Below are 25,382 nucleotides of genomic sequence, written 5' to 3'. Positions count from 1 at the left end.
TTAGACCTTCACACATAGACCTAGAAATACGTATGATGAGACTCGAATTGAGAAGAAACGCAACCGTCTATATATATTTAAAATAGAAAATGTTGCTTTGACACACTTGGTGTGGAAATCCCTTAAAGTATCTTACGATACTATGCCCTACTCAACAACATCATGTAAGAACTACATTACTTCTAATTATCAAGGAATTTAGGTTTTCGTGGCCGGTGTTTGGTAAAGATACATTGTTGTACAAGTTTCATTTGTTGCGATGTTATTAAATCGACAAACACAGGATGTGCATCTCAACACTACGTAATATAAAAGCATTTCCTAGACTCTAGACGAACCGAAAATTATAATCCCGATTGATACCCACTGAAAAATCTCGGTGGACACACGAAGGCTACCAATAGCGTAGTTATTTAAAGAAGATTATCAAGGAGTGACGGAAACGATAGGAGAACACGTCTAGGATCGCTCTCTCATTGTCTTCGATAATGTCTGCCCCAATTACAGTTGAAAAGTCACAAACAAACAATTTCACACTAAAAATTATAAATCCCGATATCAACGTACCTTTAAATTACATTTAATTGTTTATATCCTTAAGTATAGTTACCTGCGTTTGTTCTTGGTACGCAATTCTTCTAGCAGATTCTTGTAACGGTACTGTTCTTATGTGCAACTTCTGAATTTCATCAATTGTTCCTATCGTTACTGAGGTATCCGTCGCTAACGCCAAACTAAAAGAGAATTTTTGAATTGAAATTTACATTATCACAATTACAAATTAAAAAATAGTTTGCAATACATTTCCATTAATCACACCGAAATTGTCGATTTATCATTCTAGTGCACATAAATTTTGCACTAGAATCTTGTATCCTATTAAATATTATAAAATTTTAAGCCTGTACAAATGGAAATCAACTAAGTCTTTTTATCTGGTATGATATTATTTCTTGATATATTCTATCATTTGCAGCAAACTGCAAATGATAATAGAAATCCTAATGGGTAACTTCCCGTTCAGCAATCACGACAAGAAGATGGACAGACTGAAGATTTCACTGATAGTAGAGCTTAGAGGGGAAAAATTCTGGTTTTCACTTGGTGAGTGGGAGACTTTTGGGATATTCACAGTATAGTAAGTGATTAAAAAAAACTTATAATGAAGTACAACATTTCTGATGTATAATGCTATATATTTATTAAAACTTTAAATTATCTAAAAAGATTAAAAATTTCAGAACGTTTTTCTGGCGATTCATGAGTAGTTATTCGTAAAAATTAAAATTTTTGCTGCCTAATCTATTTAGTTTATTTTAAATAAAATCAATGTGATCATGTTATATATGCTAATAAAAAAACGTTGATTTATAAAAACCGACACCTAATTATGGTACATGTAACACTTCTTTGAAACGAAGTAAAAAAAGCTGTAATAAAAATGGATGAAGTAGTTTTAGAGCATAATATACCTTTTAGGATAATAGACCACTTAAGTAAGGTACTTAGTGTATTAGTGAATCTAAAATTGCCAAGAGTAAAAATAGTATAAAAAAAAAAAACGCAAAATAAGTAATAAACATTCACATCTATAATCTATAATACCAATTTAAGATTTAAACCGCGTATTTGTAATAGAGGGCGCTACTATTAGTTCTCAAGTAAGATATATTAAAGCATACACTACTTTTTTTGCAATGGCGCATGCGTAGTATCATGTGGTAGTTTTTAGTAGATTTTCGACTTAGTTGTTTGTAGATTCTCTAAAAAATATATGAACAGACTGCTTAGCGAACCAACAGAAGCATCTATTTCATCTGCTTCCCCTAAGTCAAAATCCTCTTCTAATATTGCTTGAAGTTCTTGAATACAAAGTGGTGTTTTCATATCATATTCAGAAAAGCTGAAATTGAAACATATTCTCCATATCTGTATAAATATTAGACTTTACATTACCTTTTCCTTTTTTAGACATTTTCATTTAGCACACAAAATATTTCAATACTAAGAACTTGCTGGGACACAATCACAATACTACTAAACTGAATAAAAGCTCCAACCAATATCTAACTTGCTTTTTTATGTTAAGATAATAAAAAAATTTATTATTCATTCATGAATCACGCCAAAGTATCCAAAACAAAACATTCATGAGAAGCCATAAAATTTTACTATAAACAATAATTCAAATTTTATTGATATGACACGATTAGATAACCATTTAGGAATATCACATAGCAATAGTTAAAGTATTACGATATTGTAATTTGTAATGCTTATTCATATACCTCCGACATTAGTGGTTGAAATTTTAGGTTTTTTTGTAAACCTTTTTCAATATTATTTTTTTACCGAATATCATTTGAATATTGAAACAATACCCTACAACTTATCTATTTTTACCCTCAAAACAAAAAATTAAACAATTGTACAAAAATATGTATTAAAAAAAATTATAACAAAAATTTAATCAATTGGTTGTTAACTCACAGAGCGTAAGGTCTCCTTTTTTTAGCTGGGAAATTGTACGTTCCCTTAAAAAATGTAATATTTTATCAACGATCTAATGTCTTAAGAATATACAAGGTAACCTGGACCTCTCCCGATGGAACAACAACGAATCAGATTTATCACATCTTAATATTCAACGCATGGACCAGACGTAATAAACTGCAGAAGTTATAGAGGCGCAAACATAGACTCGGATCATTGCCTAGTGATTTAAGGGTCATCTGACCTCATGTGGCTAGTTTCAACTACTTTTTAAGACGTTTTCCTTGATAATGATCTGATAGGATCGAGAAAACGTTCTGACATTTTTAATCCTTTTGGATAATTTAAAATTTTAATAAATATATACCATTACAGTCCATCTAATTTGCAAACCGTTGCACGTCATTATCTACGTCAGAGATCGAAGTTGACATAGTTGAATCCATTTTAAATCAAATAGGTCACATAATTATTGCAAAAGTAGATTATACAACAAAATAAATTATTATTTAATGTAAATAAATAGAAACAAAACAAAAGTTAAAAAATAATCTTGTTAAAAACAATTTGAGCAGCTTGTTTAAAAAACAACATAGTTTAATTAATAGTAAATAATAAAAACAAAACTAAAGTGTCAACACCGCAACTGTCAAATAAGTGTTACCAATTTATGCCAAAATTTCACCTTCGTTCGATTACAGTTACAGTGTGTTCCGAACAAATAATGTTCTTCATAAAAACGCTTTATAATGCATTTATACAAATTAAATGAACATAAATAGAAATCTTTAAATATTATTTCTACGCGTATATAATAAAATATGTCTAGTGGCTGTAATGCTAGTGTACTCGGCAAAGTGATTCTAAAAAAGAACACACCTACCGCCTAAATATTTCATGTTGGTATCATGTGACGTCACGGGCTATGACGCCGATGACGTGCAACGGAATGTAAATTAGATGAAGATGCATCACAAGTTTTCACTTCATTGTAAGTTTTTTTAAATATGATATACAGCCAACCACTGGGATTTTCCTTTTAATCTTTTCATTTATTCATGCCAACTGGGGATTTTAATCCCAAACAGCATACTTAAAATACCCGAGAAAAAAATTAAAAGGATGATACTGACCTGTCAGGATAGGCTTCCGCGTTCAGCGAACACATATGATTGACTTCTTTCATATTCACGTTGGAAAATACTAATTTATGGTTAGAAGAATATATTACAGTCGGTCTATCAGAACAGGCGAAGACATTTGTTGTACTAAGAGATTTAAAAGTTTTTAAAGCTGTGGGCTGAGTACCCAACGTTACTTTTTTCTTCTCGGTTAGCGATCCCGAATCTTTATGAAGACTAAAGTAGTACATGGATCCATCTCCTAATGCGCAGAGTAAGTAGTTTTGACCTTCGAAGCTCGCCATTAATAATGAACGAGGAATTATTTCTAAAACGAAATATAAAATATTATATAAAACACTCTATTTATAGTTTATGATAAATTTCAATGCAAAACCCTGGGTATAAAAAAAATTAACTGCAGACTGACAGGTGCCAGACGACTTCCAGAGGAAAAAACTTTAACATAAATCTTGTGATCCTCTTATTGAAGTGTTGTATCCGTTTAGGGGACATTAGCTATCATCTTGGCGATCTTAATAATTATTATCCACAAAAGAGATTCTGTTGTTTGTGCACTCAACTGTCTTATATTTTAAGTCCAATGTTGTTGTTCTTTAAGGGGGTCTTCTTTAGATTATTTCTCTTTACATCGCTAGATATAACAAGCTGTACTTTGCCGGCGGTCTCATTATATGCACAAAATAAGTTAATTTTTTGATTTGAATGGTTTTTATGATTTATTTATCTTTTGTGATACACATATTCTGCAGAGTATTAAACTGCAGAATGTATAAAACAATTCAAAGAAAATAACACTAGCCCAACCACAAGGATTACTGCTTATACAGTATCTGGCCAAATTATTAGGAAAAGCATTAAACATTTCCATTTTTTTAAATTAATAATTTTTATCAACAGGAATGATATTTTTTCGCATAGCAACATTTAATATAGTATGGTAACATTATTGTACTATTTTAACGTTGACAACACCGCCCTATCCGCCATTTCTAGACAGCATTGCGTCCTGTCAGCTAGTGTGCATTTTATAACCTCAAATACTATATGTGAATATTTGATTTCTAAACGGTTTTGACCTGAAATTTTATTGCAGAGGTGAGTGATTTATCCTTCTTTTTATTATTTTTTAGATTATAAACATATGCAGTGAAGTTATTGGTATAATTAAGGGTATCATACATTTTTATATGGGGAAAAACGCTTATCTTTCACCAAAACGAGTAGGCCAGGTATTTGGACTCCTAAAAGCTGGACAAATATCTCAAAATGAAATAGCAGCAATGGTATGAGTATCAAGAAGTTCTGTGAGGAATATAAAACAGAAAATTGCTTCTGGAGTCAGTTTGGATCCAAAGCGTAAGGGTCACAGCGGAAGACATTGTGTGACTACTCCTAGGACTGATCGCAAAATAAGAGATATTTGCCTAGTACACAGAAAAAACCACTGCGAATGCTTACTCAGGAGATAAGAGATGAAGGAATTTGTGTTTCAGAAAGAACAGTTCGTCGGAAACTTATCGAAAAAAAAAATGGAAGCTAGGACACCAGGCAGGGAAGACTGGAATAAAGGTGTAAACATACAAGCTCCTGAAACCTGGTACACGGATGGCTCAAAAACATCGGAGGGTGTGGGAGCCGGCATAGTAGGGGCAAACCAAGGGATACATTTCGCGGTCAGTCTATCTAAGGATGTGACAGTTTTCCAGGCGGAAATAACTGCAATCCATCACTGCGTGGAAGAAATAGAAAGGCAGGAAAGAACGTTCTGTTCAGTTGCCATCTTCACAGATAGTCAGACGCTTAAGGCACTCAATTCTGTAGAGGTCAATTCTAAGCTAGTATGGGATTGCGTGTGTGCCCTAAATAAACTAGGAGACCGTAGCAAGGTTACGATAGCCTGGGTACCAGGGCACGAGGGTCATAAGGGCAATGAAAAAGCAGATGAAATGGCCAAACAAGGCTCATCACTGCCATTCATTGGACCGGAACCCTTCTGCGGCGTTGCAAAATCAGCAACAAGAACGGCTACAAGGAAGTGGGTAGCTCACAAATCTCTGGAATGGTGGAGGAACTAACCAGGACAAAGACAGGCGAAACAGTTCATTACAGAACATTTGCCAAAATTTACGGCAGACCTAATAAGCAAAGACAGGAAAACAGTCAAAGCCATAGTAGGTCTTCTAACAGGGCACTGTAAGCTGAATAGGCACTTGAAGCTGATGGGATTATCAGATGATGACCTGTGCAGATTCTGTCACCTAGGAGAAAAAACAGCAGAGCACATTTTATGTCAGTGTGACAGTCTGGCAAATGTGCGGTTCTTTGCATTAGGGGAAGAAAATCCACCGGCAAATAGCTACATGGAAGGTACAGTCTCGAAGCTACTAGACTTTATAAAAAGGGTCAGGCTAGAGAATGTTATCTAGGACTAGAGGACCACAATAGATCTGAAAAGGTCGCAGTGGAATAAGCCGAAAGGCCACCTCTCTTAATCTAATCTAATCTAGGACACCAGCTCGAAAGCGAAGGCTTACTCCGGCTATGATAAAGAAACGTTTCGAATGGGCACAAAAATACAAACACTGGACAGTGGAAGACTGGAATAAGGTATATTTGTGTTGTTTTGCTTGAATATCAATATTAAAAACTAAAAAAACATGAGCATTTCTAAAAATTTTGTTGATTTCAGGTCTGCTGAAAAAAAAAGTTCTTGACTGACCAGGCAACTCGCCTGATATGAACGCTATTGAGAATGGGTGACAACTATTGAAAAGGGAGATTGCGAAAAAAAAAACATTACTAATAAAAGGGAGTTACTTGAAACGCTCATATATGAGTGGAATCATAATCCTCACCTCTAGGAAACTATTCAAGCCTGTATCGAGAGTAGGCCTCAATGTATTCAAGCTCTTTTACGGCCAGTTTCACAATCAGTGGTTAACCCTAGGAGTTAAGTAACCTTTACCCCTAGTTTAACTGACAGATGCCGTTTCACATTCACAGATTCGATTATGGTCTCTTAACCTTAGGTTTCGTTTTATTTTTCTTATATTGGTAGGAATTTATGGGCAATAATCAGATTTTTATGGAATATTGTCAGTAAATATTATGGACATTGAGCAGTATAAATGAGTTATGACACATTTGTCTCGTTAGATCGAAAACAACATACAAATAATATTCTCATTTTCAAGTTCTGTTCTAGTGTGGTAGTTTGTTCTAAGTAGTGGTTGTTTGTTCTTCTAAGTTAAAATTAAAATTATAAAATGGAACCCACAAAATTGTTCAAGAGATCTATCTTCAGAGATGTATCTTCAATTTGCTACAAAATATTTTCAACTGTGTTCTTTGAGAATCTAAACAGACAGAAAAAATCTTCATAGTCTAGTTCTTCAAAATGATTTGTTCTGTGCCTAATGATTCTTGGTCTGCCAGCTTCCTATTCACTGCTAGAAGCATTTACATCAGATAAATCCATATCTGAATAATTAATAATTTACATGTCTGTCTACACTCTGTCAATGTCAACAAAACGAAATTCGAAATTAGGTTAGGATATCCTGGTCAAGCTCTAAACCACCGCTTTTACTTTGGGTTAAAATTTTTGAAGGTTAACCACAACCGGAGCTGTTGATCTTATATTGTGAAACCTATATTTCAGGGTAACCGCTGGTTATCTCTTAACCGCAAGGTAACTTTACTTTGTGAAACCGGCCGTTAGAACCACAGGCGGACATACAAAATATTAAACTTATCCCTACTTTGTAAAAATTATACTTTTTTAATAAATAAAATTTTTTTTTTAACTTTTTTAGTACAGTTTAATTACCTAAGAGTTAATATTTACAAAAAAGAACAAAGCAGTAATTTTTTTCAAATATATTCATAATCATGAGAGAAATAACTTCATATAGTAAATTTTTCCTTGCTTGACCTAATAATTTGGCCAGGTACTGTACACATATTGGAGGAGGCTGTAATATCAATATCACAAAAGAATGTTAAACATCAGAAATAGTAAATACAAAAATAACATCTCTATAAGAGCATGGTAAAAAATGGAGAAGACTGGAGATAAAATTAAGAGTAAAAATATCACCAGATATTCTCAATTATAAAAAGATTATAAATTCAATTTTCACTAACGAAATAAAGTATTTTCTTATTTACATTTAGACCAGCAAGATAGCTTTTAAAGTAATGAATAATGTTCTTGAATATCTATACATACCTCCCCCTAAGAGTTCCTTAGTTGATTCAACTAAATCTGGTAACCTTAATAATCGTACGGATATATCAGTCCATAGGCCCACAGCGACAAAATCTGACGTCTGATTTTCACCCAACGCACTTACATCAAGACATGCTATTTCTACATCTAACACAGTATTGCTGTAAAATAATATGTGTTATTAAACATTATCTTAAATCAATATACATTTTAAAGACAAATATTTTCCATAAAAGTGTGATATAAAAATATAAGCAGGTATAGTTCAATTTGAAGTTGTTCAACAGTCTGGGAAGTATGGTGTTTTACAGTCTCAAACTCCTCAGTTATAATTTATAATAATATATTCTAACTTTGCTCCAAAAATTTTAGAGCACGGGGCACATTCTTGGTAGGTATCAGGACAAATGGGGAATATGTATTGAGGCAAAACCAGACTGTAGTACCTTTTTTGATCATGCTACACTTCAAAACACTTTTTTCGGCATTTCGCTTTTAGCGTCAGTAAAAATTTAATTTAGAATTTTTTTAGATTATTAAGTTAATAATGATTCACTATAATATAATATCAAATTATTTGTAACCATATTGATGCATCAGTTTATTTTTGGGCTTAAATATGAAGATGTATCCCGAGAACCCAGTACCTCCCCCTATAATATAAACACAATAAACTATACAATGGAATACTCACCCTTTTAATATTAAATCGTTCGGATGTATCTCCAAATAGTATAATGCCGAACCGGTCGAGACTATAACCTGAGATGTATTAGCGGACACCACGCTTATATTCTTCTCCGTTGGTGGTTTCCATTCCGCCAATAACGTTTTGTTCTGTGCCGACACCAATCTAACTGATAGCGGCGTAATTTGAACCAACTGATCGTGAACCACATTGCTGCAAGTAAATGTCTGTTGGTCAGAAGCAAATCCCGGCAACTCCGTTTCTTCGACTTCTTCACCGTTTAGACTTAGAATTCGAGTCTGGCCGACGAAAGACAAAACGAGAGTATTATCCTGCTTACTGCCTAAAAGAACAAAATCGCTTTACAAAATACACAAATAAAGAAAAGGTACTAACATATGATGTTGCTCGAAGCAACATTCTCTAAACACACATTGGTGAGCGTAGTGTCATTATTCATTATCTATCATAAATAATATGAATTTCCGAAAAAACTAGTTTGTTGCAGTACCTTTCAATTTTTTGTTGTTTTCAAAATTGTTTAAAAGTACAAATAACAATTTTTTGTTACAAAAGTTTATATAACATATTCTATTTTTATACAGCAATTTTTTTGGTTTTTTTTTTAATTTTTGAGGTTATTTAATCTTGATGAGCATTTCATCAAGATTGCCTGGCATTACGAATAATATAACGAAAAAATACGTTTTCGTTCGTATGGTAGCTCCTTAATTACAAAGATGATTCAATAATACTTAGGTAAAGATAATTCGTAATGTGGACCTGACGTAATCATTTAGTGAAGTCGATCTACGAACGAAACAATTTTATCAGGCATTGCTAAAACATGCAGTTCTCTTCACTGCGTTATCGTAGCGAGACAGAGCCGAACTAGTTTTTGCGTTAGTGAAATAGCTTTAATATTTTTAGTTTTTTTTTGTGAACAATCGTTTTTAATATTTTATCATTTTTTGGATCATTCTGAATAAAAAAGGTTAATTGTAATTTTTCTCTAGTTGATCGTTTTCAACTTATAAACAATCTAAAACTGAAAAAAAAAACGAAAAATGATGATTGCGGCTCAAAAACAGACAATTATTTTTGAATTCACCAAACCTTGTTTTATCAGTTTCTGATACTTTAGTTTGGGCTTATTTAATTTAAAAACATTGTTTTTAGTTGTTTGAGGCCCTTATCACAACCTAACAATGGATTTATACAAAACTCTTTAATAAATTAGGACCACTTTTTGTATGAGCTACCTCTTGAACATTATTCTGCGGTATTTTATGAAAGTGATTATTCAAACAATCTCATGGGAATATAATTCCCAAGGAATTCGAGGTTTTCGTCTCGTATAAATATATTTTGCTGAATTTAAAACCAAAATCCTATTATTTTTTTATCATACATTGATTTGTTATTTATTTATTTGTCCTCTAGATTTTTTTTCAGTTCTTAAAAGGTTGATTTATAAGCCAAATTAGTGTAATGTAAATATTTTACATTTTTACGCAGCAATTCTTATCGGCAGTGAAGACGGGAAGTCGTAAATTTTTATTACATCTTTCAATGTGAGATAAAATAAAAATGCGATGACTAACTGGAATGTTTAAGATTAGAGAAACATAATAAATGTCATGTTTATTGGAAATATTCGACATCATTAGCACGTGCAAATCCTACCCTGTCGCCTAATTTTCTATGAAATTAAAATGGTAAATGTTTTTAGGGTCCATCTATTTTTTAGGGCATTCGTATTTACGAGGTCCACGAGGTTTTGAAACATCTTTACCTAACCCATACACATAAGACACGCATTCTAAATCATTTTAATTATGAGTGTGTAAATTTATCTTTTGACTGCACTATGGGAGACATGGTGCAGTGTTTTAGAGACATGATGCAGTGCTTTACAAGGCTCTTGGACGCGGCAAGTGAATTAGGACTTGTGGTAAATGAGGAAAAAACCAAATATATGTTGGTTTCTAAAAACACCCGAAATATCCAACAGAGAATTCAAATTAACAACCATTAGCAAGTGTTCACATATCTTCGATCGCTAGTAAACGCAACAAACACGACAAGTGACGAAATAAAAAGATGCATAGCAATAGCAAACAGAACTGTTCACGGTCTCCAGAAACATTTAAAAAATAAAAATATAAAACGTGCAGTAAAGCTCAATATATACAAGACCTTAATAAGACCGGTTTTGATGTATGGGGCTGAAACGTGGACTGTATCTCAAAATTATTAAAGACTTCTTGGTATTTTTGAGAGAAAAATTCTTAGAAAGATTTTTGGGGCCGTAAATGAAAATGGGCTATGGCGTCGAAGATACAACTAGGAACTATGTATATCAGTTATACACTGATCCAGATATTTTGAAATTCTTGAAAGTGCAGAGACTTAGATGGGCTGGACACGTTGCTACGATGTCAGGTCACGAATACACGAAGAGATTAACATTTTCAAAACTAGAGGGCACAAGAAGTAGAGGACAGCCACGAAGGAGATGGATTGATGACGTGGAAGAAGACCTACAGATTCTAAGGACAGAAAATGAAGGGAAGTTGCCAGGAATAGACAGGAGTGGCGACTTCTTTGTGACCAAGATCCACAACGGATTGTCGAGCCACTTATGATAAAATTTATCGTTTAATAGAACTATTTCAGAACAATTAGATCTTTTTAAAAATAAATTGTCAGACTTGACCCCGTTAGATTATATATACGAGTATTTCTGAACATTTTAATTTTACAATATTTTAATTACATAAATAATTATTTCTGTTTTAGCATTAGACCTGTAAACCAAAACGTTAATAAAGTTTTTTTATTAATTAAACAAATATATTCCTAATAAAAAACATCCCGAATTAAATTTTTTACAGATTGTATAAAAAATATTAACTAAATGCTTACCTCCTATCTGGAGAGACCACATTCCTTTAATTCCTGGTAAATCTATAGAAGCATGCTCTTGAATACCAATACCATTCCTTATAATCCTAAGAGATCCTTCTTTAAACGCTCCAGAACAAGTAACCAGCTGTCCTTGGCCTTGTCTCTCTAAATCTACAACACACATATCCAATATCGGTGCCAGATTGGTAAAAGACTCCATGACAGTTACATAAGAACCATTCTCGTCTGCTTTCGTGTTTAATTTTACTAATTGCGAATCCCCAATTCTCGATCCAATGAAAAGCACGCCATTGTCAAGATATGTTATACATTCAGGAGTTGCGATTTCGCCTAATAACTCAACCTTTAAATCCTTAACTGCATCGTTACCGTCACCTCTGGATTCGGTTTCTATGAACAACATGAACAAATGGCCCGCCATATCACCAAGAAGGTATCTGAGACCTCCTGGATCGACTTTAGCATAACATATTATTGTACTTTGCTGAAAAAAAGAAACAAATAAATGCATAAATATTAAATTTACAATTAAGATACAAAAAACATATTCAGATGATCTTATAACAGGATTTTGATCGGAACAATCTGTCTTTAAAACCATTAACCAACTTCTAACTCTTAAATTTCACAAACTCTTCAAATACTGAAAAGGATTTAAAATGATAGTGTGATATTTGAAAAGTTATATATAAGCAACTATTCTAAGCAGATACTTAAGATCAGTACTATTACCACTACTCAATTTAAGACTAGACCACCTTTAAGCCCAATATGTACTTACTTTTATTACTGGTGGTGCAATCACAACAGGAGTAATACCATCATGGTACAAAATACTCTCTTGGCCTATTATAATAGCTCCTCCAAGAGGTGAAGGTACTGGGATAATAATTGATGCTTCGGTTTCTACATTGTCTTGTCTCCATGGGATTTTAACGAATTCTTTCTCTCTGAGAGATATTTCACGAGTTTTTACATGGCGGCCATTGCCATCTTGGTGAATTAATATTAATGTCGGGTTGACGCAACCATGTAAGAACTCTACATCGTATACTTGAAGCTCCTCCATCCTAAAAAAACTCAACAATGACGAAAAAAAAAAAAAAAAGAATAAATAACAACTAAATAATGAATCAATTGAAATATCTAAATAATAGCCTTAGCTACAGTTAACGTAAATCCATGTTAAAGTCAAAATTAATACACGATTAATAAACCATTTTCAATCGCTAGATGTGGATTTAGTGTTTGTTAATTTTAATATGTAGGTACAATTTTTTTTCTATTATTTTCAAAAGAACATTACGGTGATGTTTCATATCTTCCGCGTGTCCAGTGGAGACCATTTTTTTTATATTATATATTATATATCTAAACTTCGACAAAGTACTATATGATTACGTAAAACTGTTTTAAAAACAACCCGGGTTGTGTGTATGGCGTTATGTGTCTCCCATCAGACGCGTCCCTAGATGGTGGATAAGGAAAGGGCATAATTGGTCCTAGGACCGGCGGGTAGTTGAGAAATAAAATACCACCCGCGAACCAAAACAGACAATCTCACGAACTACTAGCTGGACGAACTTACGAGGACGACTCTGCAAACGAAAAATGTAATTGAGACTAGGAGCATGGAATATCCGGACCCTGTACCGAGCTGGAGTACTCACATCTTTACTAGACGTAGCGAGCATGTTTAAAGTTGTTATTTTGGCACTGTAGAAAATGCAGTGGACTGGAGCCGACACTCTTAACAAGAGAACCCATTCCACATATAGCTGCAATGAAAGTCAACACACAGAGGAAAGGGGAATTGTTGTATATCAAAAAACAACACGCCTTATTATTGACTTTAACAGCTAGTTAAAGAATGTGTGTTATTTATTTTTAAAAGGAAATCTAAGAGAGACCTATAAGGCACTGGTACCTCCAAACGATTTTTGCATCATTTAAATAGTTTATGTTTGAGGAAATTAAATGTACCAAATACATTGATAAAAATTATAGAAAGTACTTACAAAGAGAAGAATTTAATTGGAAGAGAGGTATTAAACAAGGAGATAGTCTCAGCCCTTAGCTATTCATAATAGTAATGAACGAATTACAGACAACAATGACCATAGATTACAGCCGGTAACAATAGAGTCAAGAGAGAAGAGATGGAAGAATGGAAATTAAAATAGCTAACCCAAATCCGACACTCTGATAGGGTAAAAGCAAGGGGAGAAAGAAATAATAGTTTGTAAGTAACATTGTGTTAAAAGGATAATTAGAAGCAAATTATTTGCTTGCATCTCTCTCTGTAATTTTTAGCGATAACAAAAACGGAAGAAAGCAATAAAGATAATGTTAACAAAAGTATGGTATTACAAACTATACGATTTAAGTTAGTAACTGCGGTATAAGGCAAGTTCGCGCGAGTTAATGCTTGTATTTCACAATGGGAGCTGGGAAGCTTTGAAAACAAGCTCTTATTTCATAAAATTCACCAGTTTATATATTATGTTAAACTATACAATGTATTGTTATTAAAAACAAAAAAAAATATATGTATAATTTACAACCCCCTCAGACAACATGCATGATATGGTAATTTATTCATAACGAAATATTATCGAATCAAATAATTTGGGCCCACAGCCCTAGTTAGTTTGTGGTAATGGTGAATATTGGATGTCAATACGGTTGATACAATTTACTGGTATATAACAATATATAGAAAACGACAAAACAGAAGGTATTGTAAACATCTGCGAAAAACTGCTATATAAACTTATCAACGTTCCCACATCCACTTTATCCATCTCGTTTCTACTACACTACATTAGAGACAGTAAACAAATAATAAGAAATCCCTTTTTATAATGTATGTATGCTTTTTTGGTATTCAACTAGCTAGACAAAATTCGAATCGTGTGAAGGAGCTCACCTAGATACAGTGACATTGACATTGTGGTTATTTTGTCTTCACAGACGAAATAACCACAGAACTGATAAAAATAATGGACATATGTTATGGAAACATATACATAAACATAAAGTCAACTGTTATTTTAATATTTCTCTTCTGAGGAAGCTGTTGTATAGAAAACACATGAACATATTTTGTGGAAATTAAAACCAGTAATTATAACGTCATTATGTTTTGTTTTTTAATTAATACTATCTTAACTTCACCACTATGTTTTCTATATCATCTCTAGATTATGTTCATATATATATATATATATATATATATATATATATATATATATATATATATATATATATATATATATATATATAATGCAAAAGTATATAGCAGAACACAGAAATAAAGTAGCTTTTAATATACTCACCTAAAATTAGTTGCCTTCAATTCATAGTTATCCTTATCCAAAGGAATAACTTTGAAAAGTCCTTCATAAAGTCTGAGACCAATTACTCTAGCTTTTGGATCGATTACAGCCAATATTCCAGTTTCTGATGGTTTACCAATTCTGTCAGCAACATTTCCATGAGCCTTTGTAACAATATCTATGTTTTCACCGTCAGTAACACATTCCAAAATCATAGCATTGTATCTTAATGTAACAATAAATAATAAATCTTTCCATTCATTCTACAAGAGATTTGTTGTGTAATAATTTAATAAAAAAAAATGAATTTTCAATCATGAATGATCTAAAATGATGAATACAGAAAATTACCTTTCTCAAGTGATCTTTTTTTAAATTGTTATAGATGTTGTTAGCTGTTAGTGTTAAGAATGATTTTTGTATGCTGATAATTAGAAATTTTCTAATTGATTAATTTCTATCTACCTACAGTAGTTTCAATGCTCCACATCTTACTTAATTCAATGACTTTTTTCATTCTAGTTTGTTTTTATGTTTTAATTCAATTTAGTTACTCCAGCAACCAATACTGCTGTAAAGTAAGTCACAACAATAAAAAATCTTGATAAGGAAAAATCAATTTTCATCAAGTTTTTCTAAATTAATTACTTGGATCAAAAAAGAGATATACTGTTTGAAAGATATTTTAATACACTTTAATATTAGTATAAATTTGTCATGGATTGTTCATCATTTATATGCCTACCAACTGATAAAAATAGAAAAGTGTTTATTTGATGTTTATAATGAAAATAAGAAATTTGTTATATTTCCTTTGCAACAAAAAATTGCACATTGTTCGTTATTCACAATCAATTAGTGTTCAAGTGTGTGTAAGTTTAATGGATACTACACCAGAGAGAGCCGCCCAAGTTATTGTGTTAATAGAAAATGGACTTATACAGACAATAGCCAACGAGCTATTGCTGTACAACTGGATATGACACACGCAGCGGTTTGAAGTGTGTTTTAACATTATGAGGAGACTGGACCCTTTTGCAGATGACCTGAAATAGGTAGACAGTGAATTACAACTGCCTATGATTATCGCGTTATTGTGTCAACAATATCAGAAAATCATCATCTTATTGCCGTTTAAGTGCCAGCTCTGTGAAGTAGGAGGAGTGGTTATTAGTAAGACGAAGACTGGAAGAAAATAATCTGACCCGTCATCTGATATTAATCAAAAACTTACTTCAGCCCATCGTTAAGCATGCCTATGTCTTGCATGGCATCATCTGAACTGGACATTGGAACAATGGGAATCTGTTCTGTTCTCAGATGAGACCAGAATATACCTCTATGGTAGCAATCAAAGAAGGAATCTGTATCGAATATGAGGAGAGCAATTTGCAGAATGCTGCATTGAAGAGCATAATCCTTATGGACGTAGTTCCTGCATGATCTGGTGTGCAATTTCTATGAGGCACAAACTGACATTGTTTTCATTCGTAAAGGTAACTGTCTTCACAAGCAAGGAAGTTAAACAGGTGCTAGATATCGAGGAGATTTTAGCAATGCATGTGGTACCTTTTGATTGGAGACAAATTTATGTTTATTCAGGACAATGCAAGGCAGCATAATTCAAGAATCAAGCAAGATTACATTACCGACAACAGTTTTCGGGTCAAGGAATGGCCAACGTGCAGTCCAGACCTGAATCCCATAGAACATTTATGGGATGAGCTAAAACAAAGAATTCGAGTTAGACTTTATACCCCAAACTCGATCCCAGAGCATATTGTCGCAGTAGAAGAAGAGTGGCTTAACATCCCACAAGAAACAATAGCGAACTTGATTAGATCTATGCCTAATCATATGAGAAAAGTTATTAATGCAAGAGGAGGTCATACCCATTATTAAAACATTAATTGTTAAATCTTTAATTGTCAAATACCCCTTGTGTGTTACCAATAAAAAAAGTTAATTTGCTTGATGCATTAATTTTACAATGTTAAACATAGAAGTCAAAATAACTTTTCATAAATGTATACTCATATTAAAGCATATTAAATTATCTTTCAAACAGTATATCCCTTTTTTTAATCCCAGTAATAGTTTTTGATAAATAGATAAATAGAAGAGGAAAAATACTGGCACTATTGAAAAATATATGGAAAGAAGAGAAAATGCCAGGGGACTGGGAGGTAGGGCAGATCATAACAGTACATAAAAAGGGAGACCAACAAATCTGTGAAAATTATAGAGGAATAACGTTACTAAATACAACATATAAAATATTGACATCAATAATAAAAAACAGGTTATCAAAGATCACAAAGAAGACAGTAGGACAGTACCAATGTGGATTCACAGAAGGAAGATCTACAATAGATGCAATACACACAATAAAACAAATAATGGAAAAAGCAAACGAGTATAAATTAGAATTGGAAATGTTATTCATAGACTTCAAACAGGCATTTGATTCAATTAAAAGGAACGGGTTAATGATAGCACTTAAAAAATTAAAAATTCCACATAAACTCAGAAAATTAATAGAAATGACAATGAGAACTACAAAAATAAGCATAAAGACACAAAGAGGAGAGACAGAGTAATTCATTATAAATAAAGGGATGAAACAAGGAGATGCATTATCAACAACGCTATTTAATCTAGCATTAGAATATGTACTACGAAATATAAATAAAGGAAATCTCAGAACAAGAGGTGGTCAAATAATTGCATATGCAGACGATATTGCTATTATTGCAAAGAACAGAAAAATAATGACAGAAATGCTAGAAGAAATAAGAGAGAAAGGGGAGGTAATGGGGCTAAGATTAAATCAAGAAAAGACAAAAATATTAAGATTAGGGAAAAAACCAATGAAAGAAAAAATCAAAATAGGAAGTTCTGAGTTTGAAGAAGTAGAATACTTCAAATACCTAGGAGTTACAATAAGTAAATCCGGAGAAAGGAAATCCGAAATAAAAGAAAAAATATTAGCAGCGAATAAAGCTTATTTTGCAAACAAAACATTACTTAAAAGCAAAACACTGACTAAAAAAAGTAAGATGAGCATTTATAACACCATAATTAGGCCAATATTATTATATGCAGGAGAAACAATGACGATGGTTAAAAAAGATGAAGAAGACTTAAGAATAGCAGAGAGAAAGATTATGAGAACCATACTAGGACCAATCAGAACAGAGCAAAATGAATATAGAAGCAGAACAAATGCAGAACTTAAGGAAGACATCGTAACTAAAATAAAGCAATGCAGAGTTAGATGGTTAGGTCACATTTGGCGAGCAGGCGATGAGGCAGTGACATACGCATTGATAGAATGGAATCCAGGAGGAAAAAAGAGAAGGGGAAGACCGAGATCAAAGTGGCTGCAAGAAGTTGAAGAAGACCTCCAAAGGGCAGGAGTCAGAGAATGGAGAGGAAGAACTAGAGACAGGAAAAAATGGAGAGATATTGTCAAGAAGATAAGATAAACAAAAAAGACTGATCCACTTAAGAAATCGGATCTAGAAAGCATTTGCGGTTTAACCCCACACTGGGGTGTATAGCCATTATATATATATATATATATATATATATATATATAATAGTTTTTGAAAAAAATATAGTTAAAGTCAAAAGTTTAATGTGAGCAGATTTCTATGCATGCAAGTTTAGTACAATAATTAGAAAATGGTGTTCTGAAGCTATTTTCTTGTGACATTTTAATATAATTTGAACTTTTATTGGGAATTCATCTCAAATTTAGTTTAAAATGTTTATTTTGATGTTTCCATATCTAAAATTTGTATTTTGAAAACAATTTCTGAAGTGGAAACTGAAACATCAAAATAAACATATTTTCATAATTGTGGTTAATTCCCAATAAAAATGGTAAATTATATAAAATGGAATATTAGTAATTTTCTAATTGATTCATTTCTATAGAATCTACAATAGTTTTAATGCTTCAAATCTCATTTAGTCCAAAGACTTATTGAGCATATTGTATGTTTTTCAATTTTAATCCAATCAGAATACATCAACAATTGCAATTGAATAAAAAAATGCTGCTGTAGAGTAGCAGTACTACAAAGATCTTCGTAATGGGAACTTGGTCCAATAGAATGATGCAAATTCATTTATTTCCCATACAACATAACAAAAATAATTGTTTTATTTACTAAATGATGTGATAATAAGTTTGTTGCTTCTCTGTATACAAAAATAAACTGTATGGAAAGCACACAAAGTAGCTTATCATGATGTCTATTTGACACCTGTTGCACAGTAGTCTTTCACAGTATCTTTCTCATTATGTTTCTTTACTGAACTTGAGTTAGACTGTTTTATGTTTGTATGTGTTTACAATATTTTTGTTCTTACAACTTTTCAAAAGATTTTGCAAACACCTTAAATATACAAATTATAAATACTTTGCAAACACTTTGAAAGATATCAGAGAACTAGATTGACAATACTTCACAATAAAAGATTTTATTGAATCCAGTAATTTATGTATTACTGTTGGGGAATAAGTCAAAAATGTATTTTCTCTCCATTTTTGTTCAATATTGACAGCATTACATTACAATATTAATATGTAAAAACATTAAAAACAACTGCAAGTAATAAATCCTGTAAGCAAAGCATAACCTGACTCAGTACTACAACAAAAATATGACACATACTCTCATAAATAAATCCTGGTTGAAAAAAAATAAATAAAACTGGGAAGTTGGTTATATGAAAAGTAGGATCCAGGTAAACAAATAATATGCAGGATAGAAAAGGCTTTACAAGTAGAAATATAAATGTGGATCTTGTATTTAAGATATATAAAATACTATACATAATCCATAAGACGATTTAGACTGTGAAGGCAATGGTGCTTAATAAACTAAAAAGGAGAAGCTTGAGGGCAAACATGGAATAGGCAGAAAGCAAATGTTTTGGATCAGCGAAATAATAGTTATTTTCTATTTATTATGCAGTTCACAGAGAATGGGAAATAATAAATGTATTGTAAATATTTACAATACATGATTATATAGGTAGTTTATTCAACTTAAAATAGAATTTACAGCTCTAGTTTATTTACAGAAGAAGCAGTTTTCATAAAGTCAGATCTCAATTTCTTACACAACTTAACAAAAGACTTGGCAATGTTTCATAAGTACTGCAGTTAGTAAATAATTTTTAAAAAATGTCTAAATAGATCAACAAACATCGAGAATTTAAGATTTTTCAACACTTGAAAAAGGATATTTCATTAGGAAGTCACATTGTCAGTATTTACTTGTGGTCTAAACAGTTTCATCACAGCTACTTTTCCGTATAATCCGATCTCTTTGATAGGTCTCAGACCTTCTGGTGTTACTAAATAAATTTCCAATCTTGTGTTTTTTGCTACAATTAGATTCAAGTCCGAGGGTGATGTGAAGTTACCTACAAAAGACGCCAGTAAAGTATCAGAAATATTGATCTAATTATCCATAAATACCCGTTACGCAGGCTGTAACTGCAGTCGGCTTATGAGCCGTAACAACATAATGGTGGGTCATCCTTTACTAGACTTTAAATAATCCTGTATCCCTTAATTTTTTAAATTACTGAATATCAGTAACATGTTTAGAGCATCGCTACCTATGAGCTTACCGAAATCAAAAATTTGACAGTATTGACAACGACAATTGAGGTTTGATAAGACAATCTTCTTTTAAAAATCTATCAACTTTAAAGGGTTTTTACTTTTAAAATGAATTTATATATTGTACTTTTTATCTAGTAATAGTGTTGATACAAATTGTATTAATACATTCATTTTATATTTGTATATAAAACATTTTAATAATTGTATTTGGTCTTGTCAGACATATGACAGCTAGCATTAGTTTTTAAATTTTTATTGACACTGACATTTAATTTGACAGTGTGTCATGGCCTCCGGATGGTCCGTAAGAATCAAAGTGGAAAATCGCCAAAAAAATCACGTAAAAGTGACCCTGATGCGTCCCACAGTAATGTGATGTTTACTTCTTACTCAACAACATCTGTTCATAAACGAAATTTGTGTATAGTTTCTTTTCCCATAATATTTTTATTTAACGTTTTACGTTCTCTTCTTTATCAAATTTTTGTTATCTTACGTTTTGTTTACTGCAGTTCTTCCACTTATTTTGTTCGTCATCAGATAGCTGATTGTGAGAATGGTGAAAGGAATAATTGTGTAGTTATCGAAGAAGTTTCTGAAATGGCACAAGCAAAAAGTACAGGTCCGGGTCCAGGTGATCCTTTGTTAGCTAAACAAAAACACCATCACAGAAGAGCCTTTGAATATATTTCTAGAGCCTTGAAAATCGACGAGGAAAACGAAGGTTAGATTAATTTATCTTATTATATAATTATCTTTATTGTTGTCATATTGTTACATCAAATGAATTAATGTATACAGGGTTTTTTGTTTAACAAGTTCGTCCTCGTCTTAGAAACATGTTTAAACATTAAACATTTTAAATTGGCTTAGATTGGAAACTTTTATTAGACTTTCACTAGATTTTTCTAATTAAAACAGTAATAAATGGAAAAATGTTCAAAAGTACATTGTTCAAAAGTACATTTTGTTCAAGTACAAAAAAATACTGATACAGTTTGAGGTTTGCTAGGTTAATAATATCAAGAATAATTTCATTTGTAGAAACAAGTATTGCACCTTAGATAATTTGCATAATGTGCAAAAACCAAAATAAATTACACTTTAATTCATTACGAAATATAAAAATATATAGGTATTGTTCTTCTAATTTGGCACACAAAAGTTTGACCAAATTGTATCAATAACTTTTATGTACATATACATACTAGTAAAGCTAGAAAACCTACTAAAAGAAAAAAGCTATGTGCCTTTTTATAGTTTCTGTACAATTTAAATTTTATGAACTACTAAATTAATTAAATAAAGAATATTAAATTAAAATACTTTTATTAAATAAATTAATTTATTATGAATTAAGCAATTATTTAATTAATTTTTAATATAATTTTCATTTTCCAATTTTACACAAACTGTTTTATAATTTCTTTTCTGTAAAAGTGAAATATATTTCATTCAAATTTTTAATTTTACCAGTTTCAAATTTTACTTCTTTATGTAGGCACCATTATAAGGATATACATTAAAATTATTTAAATATTATAAATTCATTGTTTGTATTTAATAAAACAATTAATGGAATTGTTTCAGGTCAGAAAGAGCTTGCTATTGATTTGTACCGTAAGGGAATCACAGAACTAGAGCTGGGTATTGCAGTACAATGTTGGGGTGGCAGGGGAGAAGTTTGGGAGAGAGCTCAAAGATTGCATGAAAAAATGAAGACCAACCTAGCCATGGCCAAGGACAGATTACAGTTTTTAGGTAACTATTCTATTGTTTACTCTAAAATTTTTTAAACTTTTTGTGCAAGTTTTAGTTTTATTAGAATATAGTTTACTATACATTAGATAAAATATAGTTACTAAACAGGTTTGATGTGGTATGGATATTTTTTGTATTTGTTTTAAAAATGCATAAAAATAATTATATTTAATAATTTAATTATTAATTTTTTATGATATAATATGAAGTTCCAATGACATGGGACTTAATCAAAAGGAATGATGAATAAAAAAGGAAGAATTCTGGCATTTGTTTGTGGCTGTACTTTTGTTACATAATATACTTATAAGACAAGTTATGTATTTTTCTCTGAGTATTTTTTTAACAAAATCAAAGTAAACAAAAACAAACCATATAGCCTTTGTATTACTAGATACAGTTTATACCATATAACTCCCAATGCACATCATTATCTACGTCAGAGGTCTGTTAAAAAATAATTTGAGCCGTTTTTGTAGTATAAAGAAGTAAAATAGATTCAGAAAACAACACTTTTCATTACTTATTTACTTTGAAATGCTTTGTTACAACTAGATTTTCAAATGTTAATTAACCTTTCTCCTTCAGCTTTATTTAAGTCTTAGTTTTCTGATTGATACATTATAATTATGCATATGATGGTTTTATATAGTTTGTGAATGTGTAAAAAAAGTGTGGTCCTTAAAGGTTACACACTAGTACATGCTTCTGTTTCCAGATTTTAGTCTTTCTTATACTTTTTTCATCCATCTTATGGTTTTTCAGAAAAACTTTGTTTCATCATCAGTTTTAACCTATAAAAATTAAGCTTAAGGTTAATGCTCAAAGAGCCATAAGATACTTTACTTACTAATCACTGTTTATGTCACAGCTGTTACTGGAATCACTGTCACCATGTATATTAATTATCACTGTCACCATGTATATATAATAGGTAGAATTTCCTGTCTATCCAGTATATGCTCTTGATCATACCACTTTTTAATTATATTTTGTATATGACTAATAGAATTTTTCCTTATCTGGGATGTAACAGTTTGTAGAGCTTATTTCCACATATTTAAAGCATCACATTCATTATAGCTATCTCTACCAATATGTCGGTATGATAGTTTTTGGCAATTCCCCATATTAATTCTATAGCATTGAAAATATAGTAGTATGGTGACAGATATAATACCTTATGGCCATATTGTTCTGCTAAATCATCAACAATGTATTTTGGAGGTAGCTTGTTTGAAAAAATAAATATTGATGACCTGAACTAAACTCTCATTAGGTGTACTTACTTTGCAACAATCTGCAAAAGCTTGTTTTTCAATATTGTCTCATTAAAAGGTAGTTTATTGTTAGTTAACCAATCTTTTATTTCAGTCTTAGCTGAAGGCATGTTTGGTGTTTTCTCTAACAACATGCTATGGTATGGAGCGTTATCTATTATAATTAGGGATAGTTCAGACAAACTTTTTAATAGTTGATTTTCAAACCACGATATAAAATTTGTTTGATTCGTTTCCCCATGGTAGTCCATTAAAGCCAATTTAGAGGAAAATATAGCCTCTGCATCCTCAACGAAACTACTATTTTCATTATCAGCATGCAGAATAATGTATCTACAAAAAATTTTTATTTCAATTCCTTTATGTTTTCAATATGATTAAATATATTACCGTTTTCCATCAGTTTTAATAGGTTTTACACTTCTTTTATTCTCATCTTGCCATCAGCGATATATAGATAGATCTTTTATGAAAAATCCAAGTTTCATCTATAACAACAAACTTATATAGTTCTTCATGATTATATTTTTGATATAATCTCAAAAATTCTGCCCTCTTTACAGCAGTGTGAGACTATTTCATCAGTCCTCCCCTTGTATTATCTATTAGCCATTTAAAACCAATGTCTTTTAGTACACATGTTGAATTCTCTTTCCTTCAATTGAAGCCATAAAGAGGGAAAGTCACATGTTCTTCTGAAAATAATTTAATTTTATTTCATATTAAAGAAATCTGTTTAACTTAATACACTATGATATCTAATGAAAAGTATACTTCCTTCAATCATACATATTGTAAATTGTATTACGAATTTATTTGTATTTATTATTTTAGTATTGGTAACTTTCTTAGGCCTAGTACATTTTTTGGGCGGTGATGTTAGAGTGGTATTAGTTTTTATGACCTGAGAGATAGAACTCACAGTTGACATATGTAAATTTAAAGCTGTAGCTACATGCTAAAACAAGAATGTATATTTTAAGAATCTACATAAACATAAAAAATATATTACATACTTCCCTAACAGCAATCAACTGTAGAATGAGGCCGTTATTTTCACGATCCTGTTCAAAATAATGAATCAAAGAAGCTACCATCTCTTTACAACAACTATTTAAATTCTTATGTGACATTTTGGAATTAAATCACATTAATTTTGTTCTTAAAAGAACAGAGTTTAATTATTAATAGTAAATAATAAAAACAAATCTGAATTGTCAACACCGCAACTGTCAAATAAGTATTACCAATTTATGCCAAAATGTTACCTTCATTTGATCGCAGTTAAAGTGTGATCTGGACAAGTGTGCTTTATAAAAACGCTTTATAATTCGCTTATATAAATTAAATGAAATGAGTTATTGCTTATTTTTGTAAGTATATTAATAGAAATCTTCAAATATTATTTCTACATGTAAGGAATAAAATATGTCTAGTAGCTGTTATTTCAATGAACTTTGCTAAAAGATTCTAAGAAGGAACAGACCTCGACTTAAATATTTTGTGGTGGTATCATGTGATGTCACTTACTATGACGCAGATTATGTGCATCAAGATATATACTGTACCAACTGTAGGAAAGTTAATGTTACTGCCAATAACTTATTTTCATATTTATTCTATAAATATGCCAAATTCTTACAAAATTCAAACAGAACTGAATGTATTGAAAGGAAATTTCTAAATTCATTTGCACATACCATTTTTTAGATGGGGCTTTATTGACCTCTATTCTTAAAGTATAGTTAAAAACATGTAGGAAAATATTTGCTTTTAAGAAGTAGTTATATTCTCTTTTGCACCAATGGCACATTTTTAATGAATTAGAATTTTCTTGTGTAAAAAACAATAAAAAACTTAAAACACTT

At 31.4% G+C, this 25,382-nt stretch overlaps 2 protein-coding genes across 4 annotated transcripts in view; one reads left to right on the top strand and one right to left on the bottom strand.

The window, feature by feature from the left end:
• Positions 1-20,508, bottom strand: part of pic (DNA damage-binding protein pic) — a 28,559-nt gene extending 8,051 nt beyond the window's left edge. The window contains exons 1-9 of the mRNA XM_072522521.1: positions 20,324-20,508; positions 20,120-20,268; positions 14,827-15,089; positions 12,270-12,558; positions 11,486-11,972; positions 8,564-8,900; positions 7,870-8,030; positions 3,627-3,942; positions 611-734 (exon numbers count right to left, since the gene is read on the bottom strand). Of these exons, the coding sequence (XP_072378622.1) occupies positions 611-734; positions 3,627-3,942; positions 7,870-8,030; positions 8,564-8,900; positions 11,486-11,972; positions 12,270-12,558; positions 14,827-15,089; positions 20,120-20,268; positions 20,324-20,384 (2,187 nt within the window). The 5' untranslated portion in view covers positions 20,385-20,508. The remainder of the gene's footprint in view (positions 1-610; positions 735-3,626; positions 3,943-7,869; positions 8,031-8,563; positions 8,901-11,485; positions 11,973-12,269; positions 12,559-14,826; positions 15,090-20,119; positions 20,269-20,323) is intronic.
• Positions 20,509-20,737: 229 nt separating this feature from the next.
• spas (spastin) overlaps positions 20,738-25,382 on the top strand; it is a 29,707-nt gene continuing 25,062 nt past the window's right edge. For all 3 annotated transcript variants that reach the window (XM_072522524.1, XM_072522523.1, XM_072522522.1), the window contains exons 1-2: positions 20,738-21,197; positions 22,064-22,234. In XM_072522524.1, the coding sequence (XP_072378625.1) occupies positions 20,771-21,197; positions 22,064-22,234 (598 nt within the window). In that variant the 5' untranslated portion in view covers positions 20,738-20,770. The remainder of the gene's footprint in view (positions 21,198-22,063; positions 22,235-25,382) is intronic.

Source organism: Diabrotica undecimpunctata, chromosome 2 (genome assembly GCF_040954645.1).
Source record: "Diabrotica undecimpunctata isolate CICGRU chromosome 2, icDiaUnde3, whole genome shotgun sequence".
Lineage (NCBI taxonomy): Eukaryota > Metazoa > Arthropoda > Insecta > Coleoptera > Chrysomelidae > Diabrotica > Diabrotica undecimpunctata.
This window is presented reverse-complemented; position numbering and strand designations above follow the sequence as displayed.